Source organism: Melospiza melodia, chromosome 12 (assembly GCF_035770615.1).
Source record: "Melospiza melodia melodia isolate bMelMel2 chromosome 12, bMelMel2.pri, whole genome shotgun sequence".
Lineage (NCBI taxonomy): Eukaryota > Metazoa > Chordata > Aves > Passeriformes > Passerellidae > Melospiza > Melospiza melodia.
Genome location: NC_086205.1, coordinates 9,739,555 through 9,765,911, shown reverse-complemented (window position 1 = coordinate 9,765,911; position 26,357 = coordinate 9,739,555). Strand labels below are relative to the sequence as shown.

At 43.5% G+C, this 26,357-nt stretch overlaps 1 protein-coding gene across 7 annotated transcripts in view; it reads right to left on the bottom strand.

The window, feature by feature from the left end:
• Positions 1-693: 693 nt before the first annotated feature.
• Positions 694-26,357, bottom strand: part of DGKD (diacylglycerol kinase delta) — a 58,145-nt gene continuing 32,481 nt past the window's right edge. For 6 of the 7 annotated variants that reach the window (XM_063166766.1, XM_063166770.1, XM_063166768.1 and 3 more), the window contains 24 exons: positions 25,920-26,045; positions 24,765-24,867; positions 24,087-24,249; positions 21,955-22,063; positions 21,076-21,215; positions 20,236-20,320; positions 19,588-19,682; positions 19,400-19,499; positions 18,974-19,247; positions 16,988-17,149; positions 16,345-16,473; positions 15,277-15,373; positions 14,870-14,980; positions 14,055-14,151; positions 13,193-13,300; positions 12,491-12,604; positions 11,996-12,130; positions 9,428-9,579; positions 8,556-8,667; positions 8,297-8,389; positions 7,840-7,959; positions 7,396-7,513; positions 6,025-6,155; positions 694-4,925 (listed from right to left, as the gene is read on the bottom strand). In XM_063166766.1, coding sequence (XP_063022836.1) covers positions 4,836-4,925; positions 6,025-6,155; positions 7,396-7,513; positions 7,840-7,959; positions 8,297-8,389; positions 8,556-8,667; positions 9,428-9,579; positions 11,996-12,130; positions 12,491-12,604; positions 13,193-13,300; positions 14,055-14,151; positions 14,870-14,980; positions 15,277-15,373; positions 16,345-16,473; positions 16,988-17,149; positions 18,974-19,247; positions 19,400-19,499; positions 19,588-19,682; positions 20,236-20,320; positions 21,076-21,215; positions 21,955-22,063; positions 24,087-24,249; positions 24,765-24,867; positions 25,920-26,045 — 2,964 coding nt within the window. In that variant the 3' untranslated portion in view covers positions 694-4,835. The remainder of the gene's footprint in view (positions 4,926-6,024; positions 6,156-7,395; positions 7,514-7,839; positions 7,960-8,296; positions 8,390-8,555; positions 8,668-9,427; positions 9,580-11,995; positions 12,131-12,490; positions 12,605-13,192; positions 13,301-14,054; positions 14,152-14,869; positions 14,981-15,276; positions 15,374-16,344; positions 16,474-16,987; positions 17,150-18,973; positions 19,248-19,399; positions 19,500-19,587; positions 19,683-20,235; positions 20,321-21,075; positions 21,216-21,954; positions 22,064-24,086; positions 24,250-24,764; positions 24,868-25,919; positions 26,046-26,357) is intronic. The other variant, XM_063166767.1, reaches the window with a different exon arrangement.

The following is a 26,357-nucleotide window of genomic DNA, read 5'->3' as shown; positions in this document are numbered from 1 at the left end:
ACACAGAAAATATTCATGACCATTGTAACTTACTTTGCACCCACTTTGTGACAGTACTGTGGAACTCTACAACCATCCTGTCAATTTAAATAAATCTGCTGGAAGTTTCCTATCAGCCTCTTATGAATACACCAATCTGCACAGACAGAAGAGAAAGCTTGTCACAATCCACTCTATGAACTGCTCACCCAAACACACCAAATTTTTTTTGTTTCAAGTTTACAGGTGTCATTTATAACACTCAGTTCCTACATTTCACAAGAAAATTCACTTCTCCCACATTTCTGTACATTATTCCAGTCACTGTACATACTGCCTGCAATAAATGGAATACACAGCTGGAGGAGAGAACAACCGCTCCCATCTCATCCTGGCACTGCACCATGGCCAGGAACAGCACCTGAGGAGGGGTAACCAACACAGCCCTGCTGAGTCTGACAGTGTTCCCATTGAGCTGTGGGTTTGCTGTCAGCAGAGCTTTGATCAGATGAGCACCAGTAGAAGCATCACATTTAAAATATCGTTTGTTCACTACAAGACATAGCTAAAAAAATTAAACTGATGTCTTCTACTCCATGCCAATTAAAGCAACCCAAAAAACACTACAAAATTAGCCTGCAACACTTACATTTACCATTTCATTCCTCTCTAAGGAAAAGCTCTGAACTTCTGATGCAAGCCAGGATAAAACCATTTGATCACAGCACAGGTTTTTATTAGCTGGTTCCCACTTGATGGGCACAGCAGCCCTCTCACAACAAAATCAGCAACAGAGAATCTTTACTGGAAGCTCGGAAACGTTTACTTTATATACAAGAAAAACATATTTACAACAAGTAAACTATATACAAAAAACCCCAAGAGACATTTCCATGGTAATCACTGTATAAATTAACAAAATAAATAGGAGGGAAGCAGGTCCCATTGTTAAGGCACAAAACCTTCTTCCCAAGACTGTACAGGGATTCACTTGCTTCCCGATGCTTTCGACAGGATCACAGGAATGGTGGGGAGACCCCTGAGGAACAACGGTGGGTGGACAATGATACAGACATGCAGTCACTGCTGACAGTTGTAGAAAAACATCATTTTTCATACTTTCCTTTTTTTTTTACAGTACACACATCTTACGATAGAAAATATGTCTTGTAAACAGTCTGTTTTATAAATCACATCGCTATTATGCACATTTTTAAATAACACTAAAACAACGATCGAAGCTTTCCATATGATTTGGGGGCAGAAGCAGATTTAGCACTGACACAGAAGGCCTCAGCAGAGCTGGAGGCTCCCAGGTGCCAAGCCAGCACCTCCAGGCACCCAGCAGCACATCTCCCCTTGGCCACTGTGCTGGCTCCTGCTGACATCGCACAAGCTACAGAAGAGAGGCTGTACCAGCCCTCCCGAGGGCAGCCAGGGCAGGGCACTGCCAAGAGCCAAACCTCCCTCCAGTCTCCACTGCACACAATCTCACTTAGCCCCAACCATCATTCCACAGAATCTGCCATTAAATATCCAGGATGGTGCCAGAATGTGAGAGAACAGACAGGCCTCTTCCAAGCAGAAGAAACCCCGTGCCCAGCTCACTGCAGCCACTGCCAGGGTGAGGGATGTGAACAGAAGGTGCTGTATGGCTTTCACAGGAGCTGTGTTTCTTCAGGGACTAAACACCTGTGTGATATGTGCAGTTCTAGCTTCTCTCAGGCTGGTGCTCCTGAGACTGCTGGACAATCTCTTTTTGGCAAAGCAGCATATTTTTTACTAACTGTCGCTCCTGAGTTTTTCTCCCACAAAAAATTATCAGATGTCAGAAGAGAAACTCAGAATAGGCAGTAGCCAGGAGTTCTACCTGGCTCTCTACTTTGCAGATAGAGCTCACTGATATGCAACACAAATTGTCTTCATCTATTCACAAAAATCTTGCCAACAGAAATCTGCATTGTTCCCAGTGAGACATACAGAACTACAACCCTTTGGGGTTTCTTAGATCTAAACCTTAATAAATATCCAAAGGCACTCAGGTTAAATGTGGATCCCATTTTCTAGGTCTTAGAAGAAGGAAGAACTCCCTTCCTGCCTCTGATAAGTAAGACAGGAATATAGTGGCTGTTAACCCATTGACAGATGTGCATGTGCACAAAAAGGATCTGAAGGCATTGACACACACCAAAAAAGCAACACAAATGAAGATGCATCTGTGCAGGCCTCATCACTCATGTAAATGGTAATGGCCATCAGGTCTTGATGGATATGACATGGATTAAGGAATGCACCTGAATGTAAAAACTCTTTGGATTCCTCTGTTGCTCTGGGCAGGAAGAGTAGAGAGGAGCTGTTTCTATGGAAGCAAGAATTTAATCCCTCAAGGATTATGCAAGGCAAGAGCTTATTGTTTATGCATCTTTAACTATGAGGCTGCTGGGGAAAGTTCACAGAACAGCTCCTTCACTGCAGATAGGAACAAACACAGATCTCACCTCTTCTCTGGAGTTATCACCTGCCTCAGCCCCTGCTACACTCTCCTGGAAGGCACATGGATGTCCCAGAAACAAACAGTTCTGGGATAGACAGTGGGATGCTCACACTGTGAGGTCACTGCACACCACCACTGGGTGCATCCTGGGGCTCTCCTGAGACTTCTCCTCATTTCCATTCAGATGCTGCTCTGTGCCTCAACAAGCAAGTGGGACAATACAGTATGCTTGCAACTCTTACCTACCTGATACCTCAGGAATTCAATATAGTTAGAGGGAGTCTGTACTGATAAATAACAAATACAGCTGTGGAAGCAATTGCCAACATATACATAGGAGAAATACATTCAGGGCAAGGCTGGACATATTTCCTGCTCAGGCCCCACAGTATTTATACTGTAAATGTCTCTAGCTAGATCTAGCATGTTTAGTCTTCTTTTACCTTCTCATGAGTTTTAACAGAAGCCCTGTCACTCGCCAGGCTGTGAGGAGACACATGGGTGAATGTGTCTGGTTACAACAGACAGGCAGAGTCACAATAACCCTTGGTGAAATACTAGGGAATTCAATGGAGTTTGCCCAGTTGAAATAAAATCAGCCCAGAGCCTTTATAAACTGACAAATCATTACATAAATTAACTTGACTCATTGTTATTAGACTAGAGAAGTGATATCAATTTGATAAAAATCTTTACTTTAAAATCCTTTACTTAAAAAGTAAAAAAAAGAGTGATGTCCTCAGCAAATTATCTTTTATGCCACTGTGCATGTGGACTTTTCTGTCTGCAGACACAGTCAGACAAATGCCACTCTGTAATAATAAAAAAAAAATACACAGAAAATGACTGAGTAATTAAAAATTTCTGCTGTCTCTCAATTTCACAGCACTGACTGTTGCCAAATTCCCTATGCAGTGATAAAGATGGTGATGTAACTATGCATGCTGGTCTTGGGCTTTAACAGCCACCCAACTGAGGTCAGCCATCTAGAAACTCTGATTCAGAGGCACTAATTTTTCCATGCTCCACTGTTGCTGGTACCAAAGGCAATTTATCTACATGTTCCATTTTTCATTATAATGCTCATTTGCTTGGTAATAATCCTCCTCCTCTTAGTGCTCTTACAGAAGCCCCAATGTTTGACAGCATATGGAATCTTTTAGGGGTACAGCCCAGGAGAATTGAGCTACTCTAATCTTTTGTATCACCCTGGAGTGAAAGAGCAAGGCAGCAAGAAACAGAAGCAAGGTGGAAAAGCTACTGAGACCTAGACAGGTGAAAAGATACAAGTACTAAACTTAAATCACATCTTTTGTGACAGAAATAGTTTTCTACACTGCAAGCTGAAGTAAAGAAACAGCTCTCATGTCTGTGGCCACAGAAGTGGTACTGAACAGGCAGGAAGCTACACCTGGCCATTGCCAGTCATGCTGCTCCATCCCTCAGGATGAAGCAAGCTGTCCTAAACCTCCCTTCTTGTGCAGCACAAACAGCTCATTAGCTCTACTCTCCTTTTTACCTGGTCTCCCAAAGATGAAATCAGAAGAAGGAATGTCAGAACTGATCTCCTGTAACTATTCTGCTCTCTGGAATTTTCTTTTCTTACTGCCACAAATTTCTGAACAATTGTCTGTGATTACTCAGCAGCACAGTTTTGGTGAAAACCTAAAGGTTGTCCCATTGCCCCTGGCTGGTAGAGGAGAGCAGGCCCAGCAGAAGGCCCTGCCAGCTGGTGCAAATCCTGTCTGAAGCACATGCACTGTTTGTTGCAAAAGCATGAGTGAATGAGAATCACTTGATATTCACTGGAAGAGGTCTGCACTGGCTTCGAATTTCAGATGCAAATTACACACAACTACAGATGCATTAAAAAGGGAATAGTAAGATGAAAGGAGAGGCTTTGTCCCACTTAAATATGCTAAATACAGGTGTGACACAGAGATGAGCAGGAAAGTTTTGGATCTGAAAAGACTGTCAGATGCTCCTGAATTAAGACTGGCCGATACATCTTTTGCCCTGAATGATTCTACTGTGATGAAGTTATCCAGTAAAGGTATCTGTGTTGCAGTTCTCAGGAGTCCTGCACTGTCCCTGGAACCAGAACTTCCCACGACACAGGACATGGCTCTTCAAACAGTGAGTGAGTTCTCTCCAGGAGGCTCTGCCAACCACAGAGGAAGTGCCTCTCCAATGGATGCAGCCATAACCCCACAGGAAAAAAGTAGCACCATGCTTGGTTGATATGAGCTCTGAACAGCTAAAATCTGGCTGTTCAGCAGAGATAGTTGTGAGCACATCTGCTTTGTGAGGTGACTGCTGTGCAGTTAGTGAGAATGGTAGACACAGGCTGTGAAAACAGAGGCTAAGCCTCGCTGGCAGGAGTACTCCGGCTCAGCTCCTTGATCCCGTGCAGTATCCTCTTCATGTGACCCACTTTGGTCACTCCCAGGTCCTGGAAGAAAAAAGAAAACCTTACACTAAGAGAAAGGCAGAAGGAAACTCCAGAAGGTGGCCAAGCAACAGTTACAAACTAGCCAGCCAGTTACAAAGAGAGGAGGAAAACAACCAGAAAAATTCCAAACCTGAGGGTCATATACAGAGCCTCAAACCAACACGTCAAAAAGCTATTAAGGAATGCAGAGTGAGCACAGAGCAATGCAGAGACACAACTCTGGACTGTTAGCCAGAAACACAAATTGTTTGGGCTGTCAAAGGCTGTGAGAACAGGAAGAGCACATAGATGTCAAGGACCAAATCTAGAAGCCAAAACATGCAGGAGGAACTACTGGGTACCATGCAACAAACACAGGCTGTAGGTGGATGACATGCAGAGGGTCAGTTACACAGGTTACAGCAAACATCACCATGGGAAGATGGTAAAAATGATAAATAAAGGTTCAAGGGGCATTGAACAAATGCCACACACTACTTCAAAAAAACTGTGTTTTCCTGCTCTATGCAAGTCACCAGAATGAGACAAAAGTCTCTTGCACATGCAAACCACCACTTCCAATTTCTCTCAGTAGAAACAATGTCTCCTGGTGAGGAGATGAAAAGCTGTGCAATGTGGCTACTAAGCCCTCTTAAAAAAGATTCTCTCCATCCATAAGCCTCATCAAAGTGCACAATCACTTTTTCTTGTAATAAAGAAGTATGATGATCCATTTGTCCAGTCACTGCATGGTAAGAACCAAATCTTCCCAATTACAGCACCTTTTGCAAAGATGGTACAGTAGTTGAGACAAACTTCCCTCATTAAACTCAGACACTCTCAAGAACACTATTGGCAATCTGTGTGCTGGACTGTATCACATCTCCAGGAAGCTGTGGCAGAACTGGACAGCTGGTCCCTCAACCAGCTCCTCTACCTCCCTGCCATTAAAAACCAGGTGACCCAAAACGGTGAGAAAATAAAACGAGGCTGTAGTGAACCTGTTCATCTTGCCAAGGCACCTGGAATGAACAGCAGGCAGACCACTTCCAAGCACATTCAGCACAGGAGGTCATGCAGATGCAGCTGGCTATTTCTCATGAGCCGACCGTGAAAGTACCTTGAGGTCCCTCCGTTCAAGGTGCAGGAGCTCAGAGCCCCGGACGTCATGGCGGATGAAGATATCCTTATACTCACAAAGACTGAGGTGCTCAAGCCACGCCGCAACCTCCTCCGTCCCCCAGAGGTGAACTGTTAGAGATGGAAAAGCAGGAGTGCATTGAGTACCCAGAATCCCAGGAGACAGGGAGAGATGAGGACACCACAGCACTCAGTGCCACAGGAGGAGGGCGAGCAGGATCACAGCCTCTAAATAAGGGGAGGGCAGCACAACCTTCGATCTCAAATGAAGGAGGTAGGGCAAAAAAAGGTAAGAGATGTTCTCTTAAGAAGAGGCCTGCTGCAATACAGCCAGGAGGAAGTGCATATTTGTTTTGATGAGATGGCATATCTTTTGATAGGGATAACTTTCTTCAAGTTTACCCCCATGTTTAAGAACAGTAAATTAATTGTGTAAATTCTGTGTACAAAACAACAGATTCATAAAATATATGGTGGAGAATCACAGTGCATATTAATTTGCACATTACTATGTGCAACCACTTGCACTCAGTAAACAAAATGGCAACCTCTCTCCCCCTTGTCTGAGGGAGAGAGGAAGAGTTTCGACTTCCACCTTCTTGCAGTCTCTAAATAAGAGAATAATAGAATTTCCAAGTTTTGGGAGGCAGTGAATGAACACCAGCCTGTCAGACAGGAGATTGTATCCACAACTCCATGGCAGAGGACAGGACCCAGAGCCAACAGAACAGGTCATACTTCTGAATTTTGGAAGAAAGCCTTCATAAGGAGAGCATAAACCAAAAATCAACTAGACCAATTTAGAGAGAAAGTATCTTGAATGGCAATTTGTTGATTCATGGCCAGTTTTTATCTACTGACCAATAGGATTAAAGGTCAGGGAACACCTGTGGTGATGCTGATCCCCAGCCAATTAGACATGAAACTTGATTAAAGCCTGAAGGTGAATCAATGAGAAAAATATCATTTACTGTATCATAGAGAACAAGCAGTGAAAAGACTGGAGTTTTGCGGACTTGGGCCCCACAGTCATTTTTATACTTAAAATGCTGAAATCCTCAAATTCACTTCCCTAAGCACCCTCTGAAATATCCATGAAAATCTGCACAGTGTAGGGGAGAGTTCTTCAGAGGGTACCTCCTGTTCCTGCTCAGGAATGTTGGCATGGTACAGGTGGACCACGACTCAGAAGGGAGCAATAAGCTGTTTGCCACATGAAAAAGATTGACTAGACCTGCAAGAAGAGGCAGATGCAGGTGAAACAGAAGGAGAGGATGTGTGACAGAGAACAGGAAGTGGTGTGACCACACTGATGTGACAAAAAGACACAATGAATGAGCAGACTTGGTACCCGGCAATCCCATGCTACTGAGAGTCTCCTTATTTTTGTTGTTCTTCTCCTTTTTAAACTTGGTCACCAGGCGGAATTTGCCACTGCGGCTGCGTTTAGAATAATCCAGCATCTGGTTCTGCAAGAACAGAAGGGGAAAATCAAGCACACATAAGCTGACTGGAATGGACTAAGAACAACAAGCTCAGCTCCATGATCTTGTAAAAAAAGGAAAAGAAAATCCTGAACTCATTCTGATCAAGACAGAAAAGGAAGCAGAGAAAGTTGATCCCATGTTACGCAAAGGATCTTGGCAGGAAATTACTTTCTTTAGCCCTAGGGAGTCAAGTTTCTTTCTTAATAATTTCTTCTCATATCAGTCATATAGTAACAGGAAGTCAAACACACAGAGCCAACTAGGGAAAAAGAGAACAGCTAGGGAAAAACAGCCTTGGTCCTCCTCACCTCCTCATCACAGGGCTCCATAAGCTGCCACAGCCAAGGGATGTCTGCCAGTTTCCTCAGCTGGAGATCCATGTCTGCCAGGGCTGCCTGGAGCTGCTCCTTCTGTGGAGGATCTAATTGCTGGATCAGGAATAGAAGAAAGGCAGAGTTAAAAGCCTCATGGTAAAACACACAGCCAGACCCTTGCCTTGAAATTCCCAGCTAACAAAGCAGTTCCTCTGAAAGGAAGTGCAGAGCAGGTACTCTGCCCAGACCAAGTTAACAATTCTTATATTTTCTGAGCTCCAAGCTCCACAGCACACCCATGTAATAAAATTTTCTGTAGCAAGTGATTCCTGGATGATAACATCTAAACTGACTTACAGAGTCCAAGACCAGCAAAATGCTAGGGTAAGGCAATAGGAGGAAAGGAAAGGAAGTGAGAGGCTGCTTTTTCCTCCTGCTTTGTGCTCCTTACCAGTGCCATCTTGCCTGCCAGCAGCAGCTCTGTCTCATTGTGCAGGGCTTTGACATTATTCACCATCTCTACAACAAGGCTGCAGTTCAGACCCTGCAGGGAAGCAATTAATGTACAAGTTAAGCTTGGAAGTGCACAGGTCTGAGCAATCAAAAGGAAGAAGTCTTAGACTAGCAAAGCCTACTCTTGGTCAGCTAGAATGGAAAACCAAGAGCTCTGGAGCAAGGACAAAATGGGAGATGCCAAGTGAGTGCAGTACCTCTGTAGACTTGGATTTAGCGTAGACTTTGTCCATAGACTTGGAGCTGGCATTGACAGCATGGGCAAGCTCCTGTTCCATGTCCTGATAGGACTGAGCTATTTCCCGAATGCTAAAGAGAGAATTACAGACTGGATCAGCACATCAGACTGCATATGTTCAAATCAGGAGATCTCTCCTGTCTGGGTATCCCATTTAAACACCACCCAAGTGATGAGCTGAGCTGGGATCACAGCAGGGGCACAGCCTTTGGCAAAGCAGGGCAGCTCTGCTGCCACACTGAGCATGCACAGGCAAGGAAATGAAGCTCTCTCACAGGCACAACATGTTCAGTTCTGCAGACAAACTGGGATCAGTTTGAAATACAACCCAGACATTTCAGTATGACCAGAGTGATGTGAAAGGCAGCTGCACTTACAGCAACCTTCTCTAATGACTCTGGGAGCTTTCTCTCAGAAGCCCAATGGAATGCCTGACTAAAGGATGAACAGGTAAGCATACATTCTGGGCATTGTACAAAAATTTCTGCTAGGCATAAAGGTTACAACAACCCAGCTGTCACCTGAGCTTCTTGTGAGGCTTTTGTTTCTCTTCTGAAAAAACTACTTTATATTCAAAGACAACAGGTTCTTTCAGGATTAAAGGATCCGTGTTTGCTCATGAAAGTAAAATTTTTTGTTCAAAATGGCCTAAGAAAGTTTATCCAGCTTTAGTCCTTGTTTAGCTGAGACAGTGAACAATGAATGATGCTACTTCTCTGTAACATGAACCAGCAATGTAGCTGAACAGGAGCCTCTCCAGAAACAGGAAGCAGGACAAGAACTCCAGGCCCTAAAGGAGGCTCTATTCACCAACAGCAAGTTGAGTCACACCTGTGGATCAGAGCACCTGCAGCTTGACCAAACTGGATGATCTGGGTGGATTCTTCTTCAGACATGATCTCTGGTTGCAGAGAGAAAGAGGAGGGTCGTGACAACTCACACTTCTGTTTGTCCTCCCAAGACTTCAGGGTGCTCTCAAATGCCTAAAAACACAGCAAGCAAAATATAAGGTACCCTGTCAACTTCTATGAAAAACCCAGTGACTGTGCCTATGCCTGTAAAATATGTAGATCTGGTACAGGCACTTTTCACTGCAGAGCCCAGCAGTTAAGTTGCTTATAACTTTGCAAAGTAGCTGGCTGGGATGAAGTTTTCCATGCCATATGCTTGCTTTAGCTGAATTTCTGCTTAAGCATAGTTTTTGTCAAAATTACTAGGCAGTTCTAAGGGCCAGACTAAAAAATCCAACAATTCTCTACTGGTGGCAGTCTTTTCTTTGAGCTGCTGTATCACCTCTACACCTCAGTATTACTGTGACACTTCAGGGCATGAAATTAAAAATGTTCAAGGCTCCTCCTTATCTGGAAGTAAACTGGGCTTCCCTAGGAACTGGTGAGCCAAGCATCTGAACTCAGAGCTAGGACCTGACACATCTGAAACCTTACTGATATTCCTGTGGGCAGCAGGTAGTGGTGTGGGAAGAAGCAAAACAGATCCAATGTAGAAGGATTGATATTGAATGTGGTGAGAATGAAAACTATGGAGCCCTGTGGTAAAGCAATCCCTTCCCCTACTGCCTCTGATACTGGAAACCAGGCTCTGTCAGCTCAGTGCAAGCTACCTGCTGATCTCACTCTTGCTGATGGACCCTTTAGTGGGCCAGGTGAGGCCAAGTAAGGGAATTTGAGTGTTTCCATCTTCAGTTTAGGAAACTATATATCCCAAATCACATTTGAAAAATGTTACCAAAGGTACAGGGTCACATGCATGAAATCCACTTCAACTGAACAGGACAGGTTTGCTCTGTGAAAGAAGGGATGTGCAGTGACCTTTATAAGGACAGCAGGAAAAACAAGAGTAAGTTGAGACAAAGTTGAGTGTGCAACTGCAAAACTGGAACCTCTTCCTCAGTGGCGATCCCATGACTGCAAGACCAAGCTGGTAGGCAATTAGGCATGGGCTGGCACAATCACAGCTGTGGTTTCTGATGGCCCAACACATAGCACACTCACAAGGGACTACCCTGTCCTCTCTATCTCTTGTGCTTCATGTGACCTTTCCCACCATGCCCACACATAGGTTGCCTCTCCTTTTTCCTTCCCTTTACCTTTACAGCAGCAATCCTGTTCTCTCTTGCTCTCTGTGCTATCGCCTTCAGTCACTCTCCCTCCAAGTGTCAGTGTGTTGCTGCAGAAGCTCTCCTGCCCTTCACAAAAGATTGTGTGCACTATTCCTGTCTCTCCACCACAACATTCGCATCAGAGCTGACAGGACACTCTTTGAACTCAAAAGAGGACAGATTCAGCTAGATACAAGGAAGGATTTCATACAATGAGGGGGATGAAACACTGGCACAGGTTGCCCAGACAAGTGGTGGATGCCCCATCTCTGGCAACATTTAGACCACAGGCTGGATGGGGCTTTGAGCAACCTGGTGTAGTGGAAGGTGTCCCTCCCCAAGGCCTGGACTAGATGACCTTTAAAGTCCCTTCCAACCCAAACCAATCTGTGGTTCTATGATCAATACCCACTGCTCTCCCAGTTAAGAGGTCTCTGGTGCCCTGTCCTACCATGACAGGGGCTTTGTATGCCCACCTTTGCTTTCTTTTCATACTGTCATCTTTGTAACTCCCTTGTCAGGCAATGTGCCTCAGACCTGTGTCAGGCTGCTTTCCCTTTTCCCCTTTGTTGTACTCCTTCTTGTGATTCAGCAGGTGACTCCCTCTGCAGAGGACTTTGATTTGCTCTGGAAGCTGGGTAAAGGGGTGTTATGCTGGAAAGTATGAAGAGCTGCTCTCAACTGAACTGTTTATGCATAGACAGTCACAGAGCTGGGAGGACTCAAAGTGTGCCTGTGCCACAGCAGGGTCTTTATCCTTTCCTTTGTCTGATCACTGCTCAATCATACAGCAAAAGAGCAAGGAGGCTTCCTTATCTGCTGGTACTCATCAGATATATTTGAAAATTATGAGATAAGACTGACAACACTTCTGAAGAAGGCATAAGACACTGTTTAACATGGTCAATGAAGCCAGACATTGAACAATAACGAAAAATTAAAACATTGACCGTCTGAATCTAGACAATCCACAGCACGTGGCACATCAGGTATCCTGTGGAAAAAACAGCATGCAAGCATGTTAAGAAACACTGTCACAAGGCACCTAGAAAAGGAAGTAAAATAAGCTTGCATAAAAACCTTATTTATGACATTTCCCAAGTGGTGAATGCAAGTTTAATCACATTCTTTCCCAAAAGGTTTCTGGTGTGTAGTAAAACAGGCTTCTTGCATTCACAAAGATAATGTTCACATGTGGCCCTTTCCATGCTCTCCAGAAACAAGAAACATGGGACATCAAAACACATGTGTACTGCACAGGCAATTCAGGATGCTCTTACCCTGTCTCGGGTGAGGGTCTGTGCCCTGTTCTTATGAACAATCCAAATGTAACCTGGAGGCTGGATCCAGGCTTCTCCATCCACTTGCACGGGAACTCCTTCTTCTCCAAGGATTGCTATCTTTACTGTCCGGCACTGCAAGGAGTGATTGGGTCAGAAAAGCTCTAAAATGCTGATTTTCCAAAAGCATAAGCCATTCTCTGTCCTTCCAAAGCCCCTCCCCAGGTGCTGTAGCTTTGGTGCTACTTGAGGCACATAGGGCAGCAGGACACACCTGCTTTGTCTTTGGACTAATTTGTATTTGAGTTGTTGGTCTGACTCCTACTAAAATGAATGCTAGCAAACAATTCCATACTCAAAGTGCCCCAGAGCATGTCCATTTCCAGCCCTGGTGGATGCTCTTTCCATGGACCAGAGCAAGCAGAAAGAAGGGCTTTACAAAGTCACCAGCTGGAGAGGGGGCAGGCAGGAAGAGCTCACAAAAGCAGCTGATACCTGTGCAATCCGGTGATGCTGCAGGTTTATCACACGTGACACTGCCATCTGCATGCTCCCAAACACAGCCACCACCTCCAAAATCTTGTCATCAAAGGAAGGGGCTGTAAATGTCTGCCACATACAAGGGAGAGAGAATTCAGCTGAGGCACAGCTCTCTTGGAGAGGTTTCCTTTAACCCCTATTGGTCCCAGCCTGGGGGTTGGCTTTTAATTGTGCTCTTTAATCTGTACAAAATTAAGAACAAGGCTAGAAGGTGAAGATCTGGAATGAGCTAGAAGAAAGAAAAACGAGGCAACCAATGGCTACAGAATAATTCAGACATGAAGGCTGTAGGCCACAAGGCAATAATTATTCTTTTGAGAGTAGGCACTCAAAACAATTTCTAAAGAATACAATGTTTCTGAGTGAATCTAGCTGCCTTTGCTGTCAAGGGGCTTTATTTCTCTGTGGGGACAAGGTCAGCCTAACGAACTTTCGGCAGATCCAAATGCTCTGGTGGTATTTCTTCTGAATCCTTAGAGACTGCCTGGGTATGAAAGCTGCTCAAGGCTGGATTTCAGTATCTCAGCCACATCCAACAGAAAGTGCATGCAGACAGGCCCCCATGGCCTATTCTTCCAAGCACTATTTTCAGAGGCTGTGACCTCAAAAGTAACAGTAAGTAGAAACATTTCCTGTATGGTCTTAGAGAATACTCACATCATCCTCCTTGGTTCCCCCCCAGAAGTTGGTGCCTCCTGCATAGCTGGGAATGTTGAGTACAGCAATCCCCTGGAGACTGGGCAGAGGGATTGGCCTCCCATCACACTGCACAGAAATGAAGCAACACTATCTCAGCCCAGCAGGAGAGAGACCCTCCTGCCAGAGCACATGCTCTGTAAACAGAAAACAGCCAGCACCATCTTAGTAACACATTAATTTAGGCTTCTTCCTGTTTTTAATTGGCCTACAAGAGTAGAAGGTATCCACTCAAGCCTCATGAGCCACACATCTTCTGGCAGACATGGCTTTTAGAGAGATACTCTTGCTTCTTTTCCTTTAACAGGAACAGGGCACACCTGAGAGGCTTGGCAAAGCATCCTGATTTATTTCTCAAGAAAGCACAATAAAACTCCTGAAACATCCATGTGAGGAGGGTCTTCTCCTGCAAGTCACCTGTTTATGCTGTGCATGACCTATACAAAAATATTTCTTTTCCAGTTGGATGCACGTTATAGCAGAGTTAAATTCAGAGCTTTCCACGCACCCATCATCTAAAATGATGAGTTCATGTGTACCACATGGAACGTAACAATCTTATCCATGATGAACACTGTACTGGGAACAGCAAATACTTTCCAGCAGGATGATACTTCTTCCCTTATGGGCTTAGAATACAAGTTATGCTCCAGAACCAGGAAAAGCCACTTTTAGTTACCTCAGGGTGACACATAGCCAAGTACATTGTTTCAGGCAGGCAAATATCACCAAGCCAAATCACCATGCCAAAAATCACTGTGCCTAAAGGAGATGGAATTAGGCATCCCAATCTTAGGAACAGAAGAACATGCTGATTCCTCACCTCCAGCAAGACCTTCTGCTCCAGGTTTTTATATGTTCTGTGCAGCAGCTCCTTAGTCCCCAATACTCCATACCACATCATGTTCTTAGTACGACTTCTAAGGGGGCAAACAAAATGACAAAAGTCAGCATAGACATTTACCCTTTCACTAAGAATAAAAATTTCACACTGAAATGGTACCTGCTACATCCTAAACAACAAAGGTGCTCTGCTTCCAAAAGGGCCAATTGCTCCAAATGGTCACTGTGCTAGGAAACTACTTCCCTTTAAATAAATGTCAGGTAGGAATCAAGCATGAGTAACAGACACTACCAGAAACACACGGAGACTGCCCTGGCACAGAACTTGTCCATGTCACACACCAGGACATCAACAGTGCTCAGCTGTATTACCTCATATACAGCAAATATAGCCAATCCAAAGCTACACAAAGCATCCTGTAGTTGCTCAGGTATTCAAAAGGCCAAAGCTGTGGATTGTATTGAGGCAGGATCAAAACCAGCCTCTGCTGCATTTAGAATTGAGATGTGCTTCTCTCACAGCTAAATAGCAAGCCCAGGAGAAAAATCTGTGAGATGACATAAAAAGAACAACATGCTAAATCTGCACCAATGTAGCAACTTAAATACCTTATAGCATAATGAATGAGTAATAAATAGTAACTTATCTCTTCCATCATGATTTCAAGCCTTGAAGAAGCATTATATAGACAACACACCTATTCAGCACAGTGTACACAATCAGCTTCACCACACAGAAGCATGAAGTGGTTCAGTCACTTTTGGCATCAATCCAAAGTTTTGATCCAAACCCACCTGCATTTCTCTGGGTGCTCATCACGTTTGTTGTTGAAGTCCAAAGAAATCTTTGCATCCAGTCCAATTCCAAAGTAATTATTCATGACACACTTCTCAGTGTAATATTCACTGCCAAAGAGAAGAACAAAACTTCCACTCATAAGTTTCAGTACCATTTGGTGCATATCTCACACAGAATCATTTAGATTGCAAAAGACCACCAAGCTCAGTTGTGTCAGATGTGTGTCAGGGCATGTGTAACTCCATAAGCTGATCCTTAAGTTCTAGAATCCAGCATATGGATCCATTTATGTAACTCCAGGCTGCTGCAGTCCATTACTCTGGTCCATAAAGGAATCCCCCTCTCTGCTGAGGTCCACTTGCAAACACCCACTCCCTCCCTTTCAGCTCCTGAGCATACTCACAGATTTTCAGGCTCAGAGTTAAAGGGATCAGCATGGATCAACAATCGGCTGATGACGGAGCTCCCAGGCAAAGAACCTGACATGCCAGCACGGATATCTGTAGGAAAATTGACCATGGAAAAGAGCATGACTAATAATAAGCAGAAAACAGCTAACTTCAATCTCAAAGACAAGATAATAAGAGTTGATATATTCTTCCCGGTCATTAATGAAGAAAGTAAATAGCATTAGTGCTTTCTGTCACTCCAGAGGTTAGTTCTTTTGACAAGGAGAAGGGTTTCTGGGGCTGCCTGGAGTGTTTCTGACTGACAGTGTACTGCCTAAGGCCAGCAGCACAGCTGTACAGAAACATGGAAAAGAGAAATAGGAGTTCTCTCTGCAGCAGCTTTTTTGTTCCAGGGTGAGACAAGAGATATCCCTGATACAGTGAACAGAGAGAAAGGAGCAGGACTGAAGCTATGATCCAAGTTGTTCAATAATTACTGTCTCTTGCTTTTTAAATTATTAACTGGTGACCCACAACAGTAGGTTTGTCAGAGAGAAAGGACAATACCTGCTTCCAGAAGGAGCAATTTGAACAGGTAATTTGGGTGAGGAGATAAGAAAGATACTGCTACAGTGACAGGGAGAAGTTGCTGCTCATCATGTGGGAGGTGGGAATTCTGCTGGGTCTGTGCATGTCCAGTCACTTTAGCCTTTACATAAAGGAACTGCTGCTCCCAACCCATGGCTGCCATTCTTCAGAAATCTTTCTCAACAGCATAATTTCTCCCTTCTCATGCTTACTTTGAGATAAGTATCTCCTTGCAACTGGCATCTAAATTCTGCCCCTTCATGGCATTAATAAAAATCTGTGTCTAAGTCTTAGCTACAAACTGGAAACTACTACAGCTCATTCCAAGCCTTCACTTGCAGTTATCCACAAAGGGATTTCTCTCATGGTTGACCTTGCACAAAAGGGCATCTGGCAGGAAAATTTCATGTTTTCACATGGAGACTGCAGCCTGTGCTGCAGTCACTCATGCTCCAGTTGGCAGCCTGGTGGGAAGTGGTGGGTGTTACACTTACTTGGGTAGAGGATTTTTGTGTTCAGCATTGGCAAGTTGTCCCGGCTTCCTGTCTGGGGAGGAAGAGATGCAGAGCTGCCCAGTGACAAACTTCCTTTGTTTATTAGTCTTTCACAAGGAGACTTGGAGGCTGTAAAACACAACACAAACTTGGCTATTGACAAACATAGCACTGTGACTCAGACTGACACAGGCCAAGCAGCAAGACTGGGTTAGGTAGTTCCAAATGTATCAGCAGTGATCAGGGACCTCTGACAAATTACTCACATAACACAGTTGTTAAAGCAAACTGGCTGCTGTTCTCTGCCATCTGCAAAGGATGACATGAAAAGTGCTCAAGACTGTCCTTGTTCAAGCACTGAAAGCCAAGAGAACCCAGATTACTGGCTAAGGTGCAAGAAAATTTCTGAATCCCAGGCTTTCATATGCTAACATCATGGACCAGCCATGAGAGATGCAACAAAAAATGGGGTGTATAATGCATAGGCTAGAACACAGAAACGTGCAAGGCCTGAAGAGCAATCATGCAAAAATTTGAAAAGAACAGAACACAGAAAGTCATACACATAACATTCCCCTTTTTATAACTAACAGAATTGTAATACCCAGGCAAGACCTGCATGGTGGCAGCCCCAGAGCAGTACCTTTCCTCTGGCTCCTCCCCTTGGACACTCCATAGCTGCTGCTGTGCGATGACTGCACGGAGATCTTATCCTCATTCCTCAGCTCCTTGCCCTCCTCAGAGGCTGAGAGATTAAGGAGGAAGCCCTCTTGCTCCTGGGTCTGGGCATTCTGCTCATCTACAGCTGTAAGAAGAGATAAAGCAGGTGAGTGCCTCACAGCTCTTCTGGCAAGAAATATCTCCCACTCATGTAAATAGCAACAGGATGGGACTCTAAATGTCCTGATTGTTTAAAGGAAAGAACAGGAATAACACAAAGCTCTCCTTTATAATTTGTCTCAGCTCTGCTCTGGAGAGCTTTTGGATCCAGGTTGGTTTAGCCTCTTTGTTTACTTTGCTGAGCTCTTTAGCAGTGAGGCTCTAAATATAAGTGTCTATTTTTAATGCCACAGGTACTCAGACATCCTGAGATGTAAACTGTGCTAGAGGTGATAGGCTTCCATTTATTTGCACTTAGATGTTGCCAGGAATTCTAACCAGACAGACATGAAATGATTAAAGAATTTCCTGTTTGTTTAATCTGTAGTGGTGCAATAACACAAGGCACTTGAAAAGGGGACTAGACAAATATAATCAAAAAGGAAGAAAAGAGCAGTCAGTGAAAACCAATATAATCAGAGGAAAGAATCGGATTGCACACTCTGGAAGAAGAAAAACAGTTTGGAAAAGCTGAACAAACACATCTGAAATGTAACTGGAGTTTGCTTGAGAGCTTGTAAGGTTTAAACGCTAGCATGCTGCCTAAAGAAATCAAAAATTCCTCTGCAAGTAACCAACAGGTCTTTTCTCCTCCCCAGCAGCCCCTGCCAGGGCCCAGCTCTGAATGCCCTCAGCTGCTCTACCAGCTCCCTGCCTGCACAGCTCACCCCCTTCCTCCAGTCCCTCCCTTGTGCTGACCCTGTAACTCATCAGAACTGCCCATGAAGCAATCCAACTCACTTGTGCAGCAGAAACAGGAACACTTGTGGCTGAATTAAGCAAATTGCCTGGGATCCAACAGAACTTCACAAACATCAAATTGCTGGTAAGCAGCAGCAAAGTGAGGGAGCTGTGAGGTCAAGGCCTCCTACTTCACCAGAAGCAGGCTGTTTGCTGGATTTTCACTATTCACTCAGCAAATGTTGTACACAATGCTGCAGTGCTGGAAATCCAAGCAACACTGCAATGATTTGTAACCACACAGTAGTTCAGAGTGTGCACCTGGGTGTGCATGGATGTTACACCTTCAACTTCAATGCTTTTATCTCCAGTAACAATCTGTTAAGGACTTCCTTTGGTCTCAGTTAACCCCTGACTTTATGACTAACACTTGGAGTCTGATGCCTTTCAAAGGAAAAGAAACTTGGAGCATTGGGGGTGTGTGCCTGGAGACAGACAAGGGTCAAGACTTGGAGAAGAGGGTCACCTGCTTAAGAAGTTAACATCAGAACAGAACTGACTTGCACCAAAGTACAGTACTGTAAGTTTTTCCCAGGGACAAAGCTCACTTAAGAAGTTCCTGCTCTCTCCTGCAGTTGTACTAGAGCAATATTCTCCTGAGCCCTGCTATAAAGAAATTAAAACAATGTTAAAATACTTAAAATCCCTTCTTCCTAAGTATTTTCAGATCTGTTTAACAGCAAGGCACACAAAGAGCTGCACTGACACAAATGTGGTATGGGTGGGGACAGGCAGGAAATGCAAATGAGCAGTGTGGGAGGGTAGGAACTTCCTAAATCAGCCCGCTGGAGAGAACATACCTTGAACTTCAGACTCATTTACCAAGCAATGTTTCCAGAAGGTGGGCTTGGCAGAGATAACACTGAAACTAAATGGCCAGAGTTACTGAACAGCTTCTCTAGCTCAGGAAAGCTGCTTTCAATGAAGAAGCCTGCTGCCCCCAGAATAAAGGAAATTTATACTTGTTAATAGGCTGTAGGAAGTGACAAGCAGGACTCCTGACCGTTACCTTTCTCTGCATGCTCTATTATCTGGCGAATGGCTTTTTTCAGGCTGTTGGCTCTCAGCATGAGCTGCTCTCGGGGACGGAATATCTGGGGCCGTGCAGTGCAGGCCGAGCCCACTGAGAGCTCACTTGAAGAGTCACCAGCACTGCCCGACCCATCCCCATCCTCTGTCTCCTCTGCAATGGTGGGAGGAGGGTTGGGCAGAGAGGAAGATGCTTGAGATTCATCATTCAGTGTCTTCAGCAATGAGTCCAGCTTCTCCTTCAGGACAGAGCACTACGTGAAGAAAAACATCATTTCAGTAGAACTAACAGTTGCCTGGGTAGCTCATTTTTTAGTGCTAACTGAACTGCTGCTATCCCAGTACTCTGGAAACAGACCAATTCTACATTCAGAAGTAGAAACCCAAACATATTTTCAAATTTTACCTTCCTGGCCATGACCTCTGACTCCTCTGAGCTTTCTGTTGCCTTCTCATAGGCTTTCCCTACTCGAGCCACAAAATCCTTCACTGTCTCACAAAGCACTCTAGACAAAGGAGGAAAACAAAATCACACAAGGGTTGTTGCAGGATTTTCAGAGTGTAATTTAGTGCAGTTGTCCTCTAAGTACTCACTTGGCTGAGGAGATCACCACTGAGTGTTGGTCAGAAGTCAAAATTTTGGACAAATGAGCAGCCACAGAATCTTCATAGCAGAGAATCTTCTGCACCTGTTGACCACGAGAAAGAAACACTGGGGTGCTGCTTCCCAACATTACAACACATGCTGTGAAATCCTGGCTCCTCTAAGAGTACCTGTAACTCTCTACAGATTCTTTTTGCCCTGAAAAAGTTCCACAGTCCAGTGCTCTGTTACTCACTGAAGACCTGAATCTGATGAAGAAACTAATTCTGAACCTGCAAATCATCAGCATTTCTCAGAGGCTCTGATCCACTGCAAATCTAAAAGCACCAGGGACGTTCATGACTGCTACGCAGTTTGCCACTATTTCAACAATTTGACATCATGAAGCAAATAAAAGCCAGTAATTTCCTTTCCATCCCATTCCAAAGTATCTTCTCCTCATCCCTCATGATGGTTTTTGACCCCGGTAACCCAACCTCCATCTTTCTCCATAATACTTCACTAACTTAAAGCCCCAGATCTTTGCAGCTCTGGCTACACCCATGGCTCAGCTCTGCTCCACTGGAACTCAGCCACTGCCTCCTATCTCGTGTGCTCCAAGGCTGGTGCTCCAGTCCCCTGCCCCTCCTGAGAGGTACCTCAGAATTCTCACTGCAATCTTCAGTGACTGTGGAAGTGGAAGCCTGGCGAGGGAGTTTGGTTTCATACACCATGATGCTCCACCTGTTGAAAATCATACTTGTCACTACAATGCAGATCATTTCCTCTGTTTTCCAAATGTAACAGGTTAGAACCCCAAAGCAGAACAAACTGCACTTTGTGGAGCCATCATTGATATAAAGAAACCAGAGGGTGGCAGGAGAAATATAGAAAGGCTGAACTGGGGAAGAAGGAAGGATGACATTATGAACAAGCACAGGGAACATCTCTACTTCTTCCCTCTCCAGAAAAATTCCATTGGTATTACTTGATTCAACATAAGATAGATGCCAAGATACAACTCTAAAGATATGAGACAGTCTTATGTATCATGTACAAAGACATATACAGGAGGTATCAATACCAAGGGTTGACATCCACTTCTGCATTTGGCTTTCATTTCTAAGCCAAGCTCAAGATAAATTGGTTTAGATTTACAAAGAAGAAATTGCTTAAAAAAATTCATGACTTTAAGGCTGTCTTAGGTTACAATGTAAGTTTGTTTTCAAACTAGTACAAAGGCTGACAAATTCAATTGATGAGGACTCTGGGACAGAAGAGAGGACACTGGAACCCAGATAATTTAACCTGTTACTTTTCTGCAGCAGAGCATGGAAAGCCAGACCCCTTTCTCCTGTGAGAGAGTATCAATGACAAAATGTTATCTGGCATTAGTAAGATGTCCAGAAGCTTGGCAGAGTCAGGACTACCCTGTTCTCCTGGAAGGATATGTTCACACAACTCTCGAAGAGCAGATGATGTTAGTGATGGTTACTCACCTGTCCAGCATTTTGGTGCTGGCCCTCTCCAGCTTCTCCAGGATCTGCGGGAGCTGGGTATCATCATCACAAGCAGAACCCCAGCCTAAAACACGAGCAAGGTCATTCCCTGTTCCCAAGGGCAGCACTCCCAGCTGGCACTGCATCAGAGAAAAGTAAACCAAAAGTGATATTTAAATGGGGAAACACAAGTCAGGAACAGCCATGAGTAACATGACTGATTCCTTAACACACCAGTCACTAGGAAATAGCTAATCCCAGTGTGGGAGAAAGTAACTGGATGGGGAAAACAGCCAGAAGAGAATACAATTAAGGAAAACTTTCCTCTACTTTTGGTTGTGAATTGAGAGAGGAGCATTTTACAGCTACCAACTCAAGGAGAACCTTGCTATATAGTAAACCTCCTAGAGGTTTATATTTAGCCATCAGGTGGTGCCATTGTGTTTCTGTAAAATTAGCACAGACAGTTCCCAGGCAAAACACTGTATGATATCTCTACCCCAGTGAAGTTTCTGCCAATCCCTAAGACTCAGCTACTACACCACGAGAATTAAAGGGAACAGAGCATAACCCATGTGGAACTCCCAAGTTTCCTAACCACAGCCCTTTCAGAGCATGTTTCTGCTGGCAATAGAGCAGGAGTACTCAGAACAACTCCAAAAGCTGGATCTTGTGGAGGAACACTGCAGACAGGCATAAAGAATTAATCCATTATGGATTCATTTCTTGAACAAAACTAGTGCAAGAGCACTGCTATGGTAAGCTTTCAGCAGCTTCAGTCCTGGGGCAAATGATGTCTGCATGACCAAGGAAAGTCTTCTTCAGCCCATGCTGTTGTTACTTCATTCCTTCTTCCAACCAAGCTCTTGGGGCAGGTACCTGCTTGTGGAGGTTGAGGCTATCAATTTCAGAGAGAACCCAGCCAACACTTCCGTCCCCACCACAAACTAAAATCCGGAAAGTGTCAAATTTCTGGAATAAGCGTAAACTACAGAGAAGAGAAAGAAAAAAGCAAGAGGGAAAAACAATCAGCTGTTACAGAAATAAATGATAATTCCAATCTAGGTAACAAACATGGCAATGCTGCTTAAAGTAGGCACTGATTTTGCAATGAATACAGGTCACTGTCAGATTACAGATGAATTTAAATGGTTGTAATTAAGGGATTATAAATACAGCTAAGCAACTTACCATAGCTATTCACTACAGAAATATCTCCCAAGACATACTCGTCTACTAAAGCAGGACACTTTTGTCTCTGCAGCAGAGGAGACAAGCATGTGATAGCTGATTATCCATTGAATTAAATCCCTCTTGCAGCCCTGCTGCATCCAGCCTAATGCTAGCTATTCATCACAGTTCTAAGTGCTCTGATGTCACTGCCACACCAATTAAAGCAAAGCTTCAAGAGGGGGATTTTCATGCAGTCAATCAGCCATGAGACCACTGCAAGAGGATGTAAAACATCACAAGCTTTAGTCCTTCTGGGAAAGCAACATAAATCACTGCTCTAGTCCTTGTCTGTTCCACAGGCAGGCAAACAGCTCACCAGTGTGAATTTCTCCATTCACCCTTTCCAGAATAATAAAAACAACCTCTCCTGTTGGAAACTGTGCTTCCTACTGAACACTTTTGAGATCTGGTCCTGCTTTTATTTTGCCTTCATATAACTATTATTACCTAAACAGGATTTGCTGTGGTATACAAAAATCCTTATTTCATCAAATGCTCCTGACACACAAAAGATGACTACCAGAAATGACATCTTATGCTACAAGTCGGACTAGCATCAGCTGAAAATATTCAAATTATCAAGAAGCAGGCTTTACTCTGTACCATCACTTCCTTTTTAAGCAAATATATAAGAACAGCTGTTTTAGAAGTGTGCACCACAGCTCAAGAAGGCAACTGATTCCCTCCTTTCCATTCCTGCTTAAAAGCAAAATTCCTCATGACAGTCAGTCTGGCTGAGGAGGGGAACAAGAAAATACTCAATTTTACAAGTCTTTTATAAATTATTTTTCAGCCAAAAACATCCCCTTGACAGAGCACTGCAGTTTTAAATGCCAGTGTTTTGCAATATGCTATGGCAAAGAACCACAACAGTTCTCAGGAGAGCAGAACCCAATGACCACTAATCCAGGAACAGACACTCCCAGATTAAGCCCCCTGCATCTACAGATCTAGTCAAAGAATTGGAGTCACTGTGAGGAAAAGATGAAGGAAATTCACCTTGTGTTGGCTCTTATTATAAGGAGCACCATATACTGACAAAAATTACTTAAATCTGATGCAACAGAAAAACATTTGAAAGTGGGCAAACTTAAGACCAAATTTTTCTTTTAAGTGAGAGTTGCAGAAATACACGAAAAGTTTATTTCACAGCACTCACTTTTTTTTATATCCACAGATATTCTAGCATAATTTAGCAAAAAGTCTGAAACATAACTTAGATCCTAGGGCAGAAGCAACTTTACCAAACACACTCATAAAAGTCTCTCCACAATATCACCACAAAGTCTTTGAGGGATGAAGTTTCACAGACTTCTCAGGTAAGTTATTTCTCAATAAATCTCATCTTGACAATATTAATTTGCTATCTATGACATCTGTCTGTTCACTGAGTTAACTGAAATTAACTCTTCTTAGAGTTAATTTCATCATCAGGATGCCTGTTAAAAGACACTTTGCTGACAAGTTTTCTTACAGATTCAAGCTTTCCATGCTTAGTGTTCTTCCAGGGGAGTGTTTCTAGAATTCCCCCAAAATGCCTCAAGCTGTCCTGCTATTACTGATGAATGGATATAATAACCTTTTTGACAACATTTTTTGTTTTAGCTAATCAATAACACTTAACACAGAGATAGGAAAACCCCTCCAAACCTCACATGTTTAGTTTTCTCTGAAGAAAAGGTTCCCTGTTATATCTGAGGATGAGCTTAACCAAGTAAATCCCTCATACTTTCTGGGTATATACAAGGAATTTTTGTTTCCAAAAAATATCTGCCTACCCAAGGTGAGGTCCTCCATTCATGAGGTCAAAGACCTGGGCTGGATTCAGCAGCTGTTTGAATCTTCGTAGAAATTTCACACCTTGGTTGTCTCCACTTTTGGAGTTGACAAAGACCAACAAAGGGCTTGTGCAAGAAGGGGGACAAGTGGCTTTCCAGAAACCTGTTGGGGCAAGGGGAAGAGAGAAGGAGGAAAAGCCAAGACATGTGAAGCTGCCCAGGGGGATGGATGGAGAGAAAAACCAACAGCCCACACCCCAGCCCAGCTATGAAGCAGCTAATATTTTCCTTGTGTTTATGGCACTCACTGGGTGAATGTGCACAGCCCTGAATCCAGCACCTACCACACCTCATGCTGCCAAATGTCACACTTATCTCCTAGCAGTATGCCAAAATTTTCAGCTTTCCCAACCTTCCCAAATTGCTTCTGCAATATAGTTATTGTCAATAAATGTAACCCGTTGCAGCTCAGAAAACACTGATATTAGAGGGAGATAAACTGAATGCAAAAGCAAAGCAAACAGTTCACTGCCACACTCAGCAATGGCTTCCAGTGGCAAGTTTTAGCAACAGCAAAAGCAGAATTTTCAGCTGACAGAACCTGGCATTAATAGTGCCAGCTGAAGTGACTGTGACTGAGAGGAAGAGAAAGCAGTGCTACTTACTAGGAATACTTACCATCTGAATCAATGCTGTTAAGAGCAGTAGGAGGAATGACAGACACTTTGCAGAGCCCAAGAGGGCACTTGTTTGGTAACAACTCTTTACATGCTGTGTGTACCTGGGAAAACCACCAAAAAAGAATAAATCAGACTCTTTTGGACATTGTGGTATAATTCCTAAAGCCACCCAAAAGAAGTTGTAAGAGGAAGAATGCAGACGGGGTGAAATCACCAAAAAGTGTCAATTGATACATTTATTGATAAAATTATTTTAAGGGTGATCTAATTAGAGCCTTGTATGAATTCTCTTCTTTCCATTAGTATGTACTTTTCTGCCACTTGAATTTATGAGACCAGCACTTTGAGTGCTGAGAGAACCAGACACCAGATTCTGTGGCTTTAGGAGCCTTCAGGCACTCTGCTTTCAAAATCCCAGCCTCAGCTGAGAGATCTGAAGTAGCAACAAAAGAAAAAGCTGGAAACTCAAGAAAATAAGAAAGCAAAAAACAAATCAGGAAGACATGAGGGATATAAGAGGTAAAAGAAGAAGAGATTAATGAAGCCACTCAAAAAAGGAAACACAAAGTAGAGCAGGACTTTTCTGGTACACAAAGACTGCAAGATAGAGGGTTTGCTTCACATTTGAGTCCCCCATTCTAAAAACATATTTTCTGATACTTCTCCTACTAGTATTATAGACAACTGAAAACACAGCAAGATCTGCATCACTTCAATGGTTAGGCAAGAGCAATCTATTGCAATGGAAGGGAAATTGCTATTATTAAAATAGCGGAGTATTCTATATAATTTGTTGCACCTTTTCAACCTGTAGAAATAACAAATAATGGTTCCTAAAATCCAATGTAGTCCATGACAGAAGTTTTGATTCATGTCTACTGTACTTAGATTCTTCTGTGAAAGCTCATTCTCAAAATAAAATGAGCTTGGCTAGAAGCAGGATACTTTTTTCAGGCCTTGTTTTAATGTATCACAGCAACACTTCAGAGCACAAATTAAATTCCTATTTCTTGCAGAACAATAAAGTCCTTCATGGCAAACACTGACAGCATGGTTAGAGATTTTATTCTAAGCAAGTGTCATTAAAAGAACATACCACAGAGCTGATCAAAGGCTGTCCTTTTACTGGAATGATCACAGTTTTTCAACTCACCATGGCTTTGCACCACAGACAGCGCCAGTCTTGCAAACGCAGGACACTGCCACAGGTTTTATCACACACAGTGCATTTGGCACTCACGGGCAGGTTTCCTTCCAGCCACTGATGTGGCATTGAGATCTGCAAAAGGTACAGAGAGACAGAAGCTTAAAGGTACAGGAGGCATCATGACTCTGAGATATACAGAGAAGCAAGTCTTCATATGCACTGTTGAAGGACAGCAAAGGCAATGTCTAGAAAATATCTGAGGACCAATTCTGGCATTTTACATCATGTTCAAGCACAGAGTCCAGGTGACTCACCCCAGGTTACCCAGGAACACTGACTAGCATCAGATATCCCAATATGCTAAGGTGCTGTTCCAAACACTCATTTACTTTTCTTTTGCCAAAACTCAGATCAAGTTCCCCGTGCCTTTGATTATTTAATCTC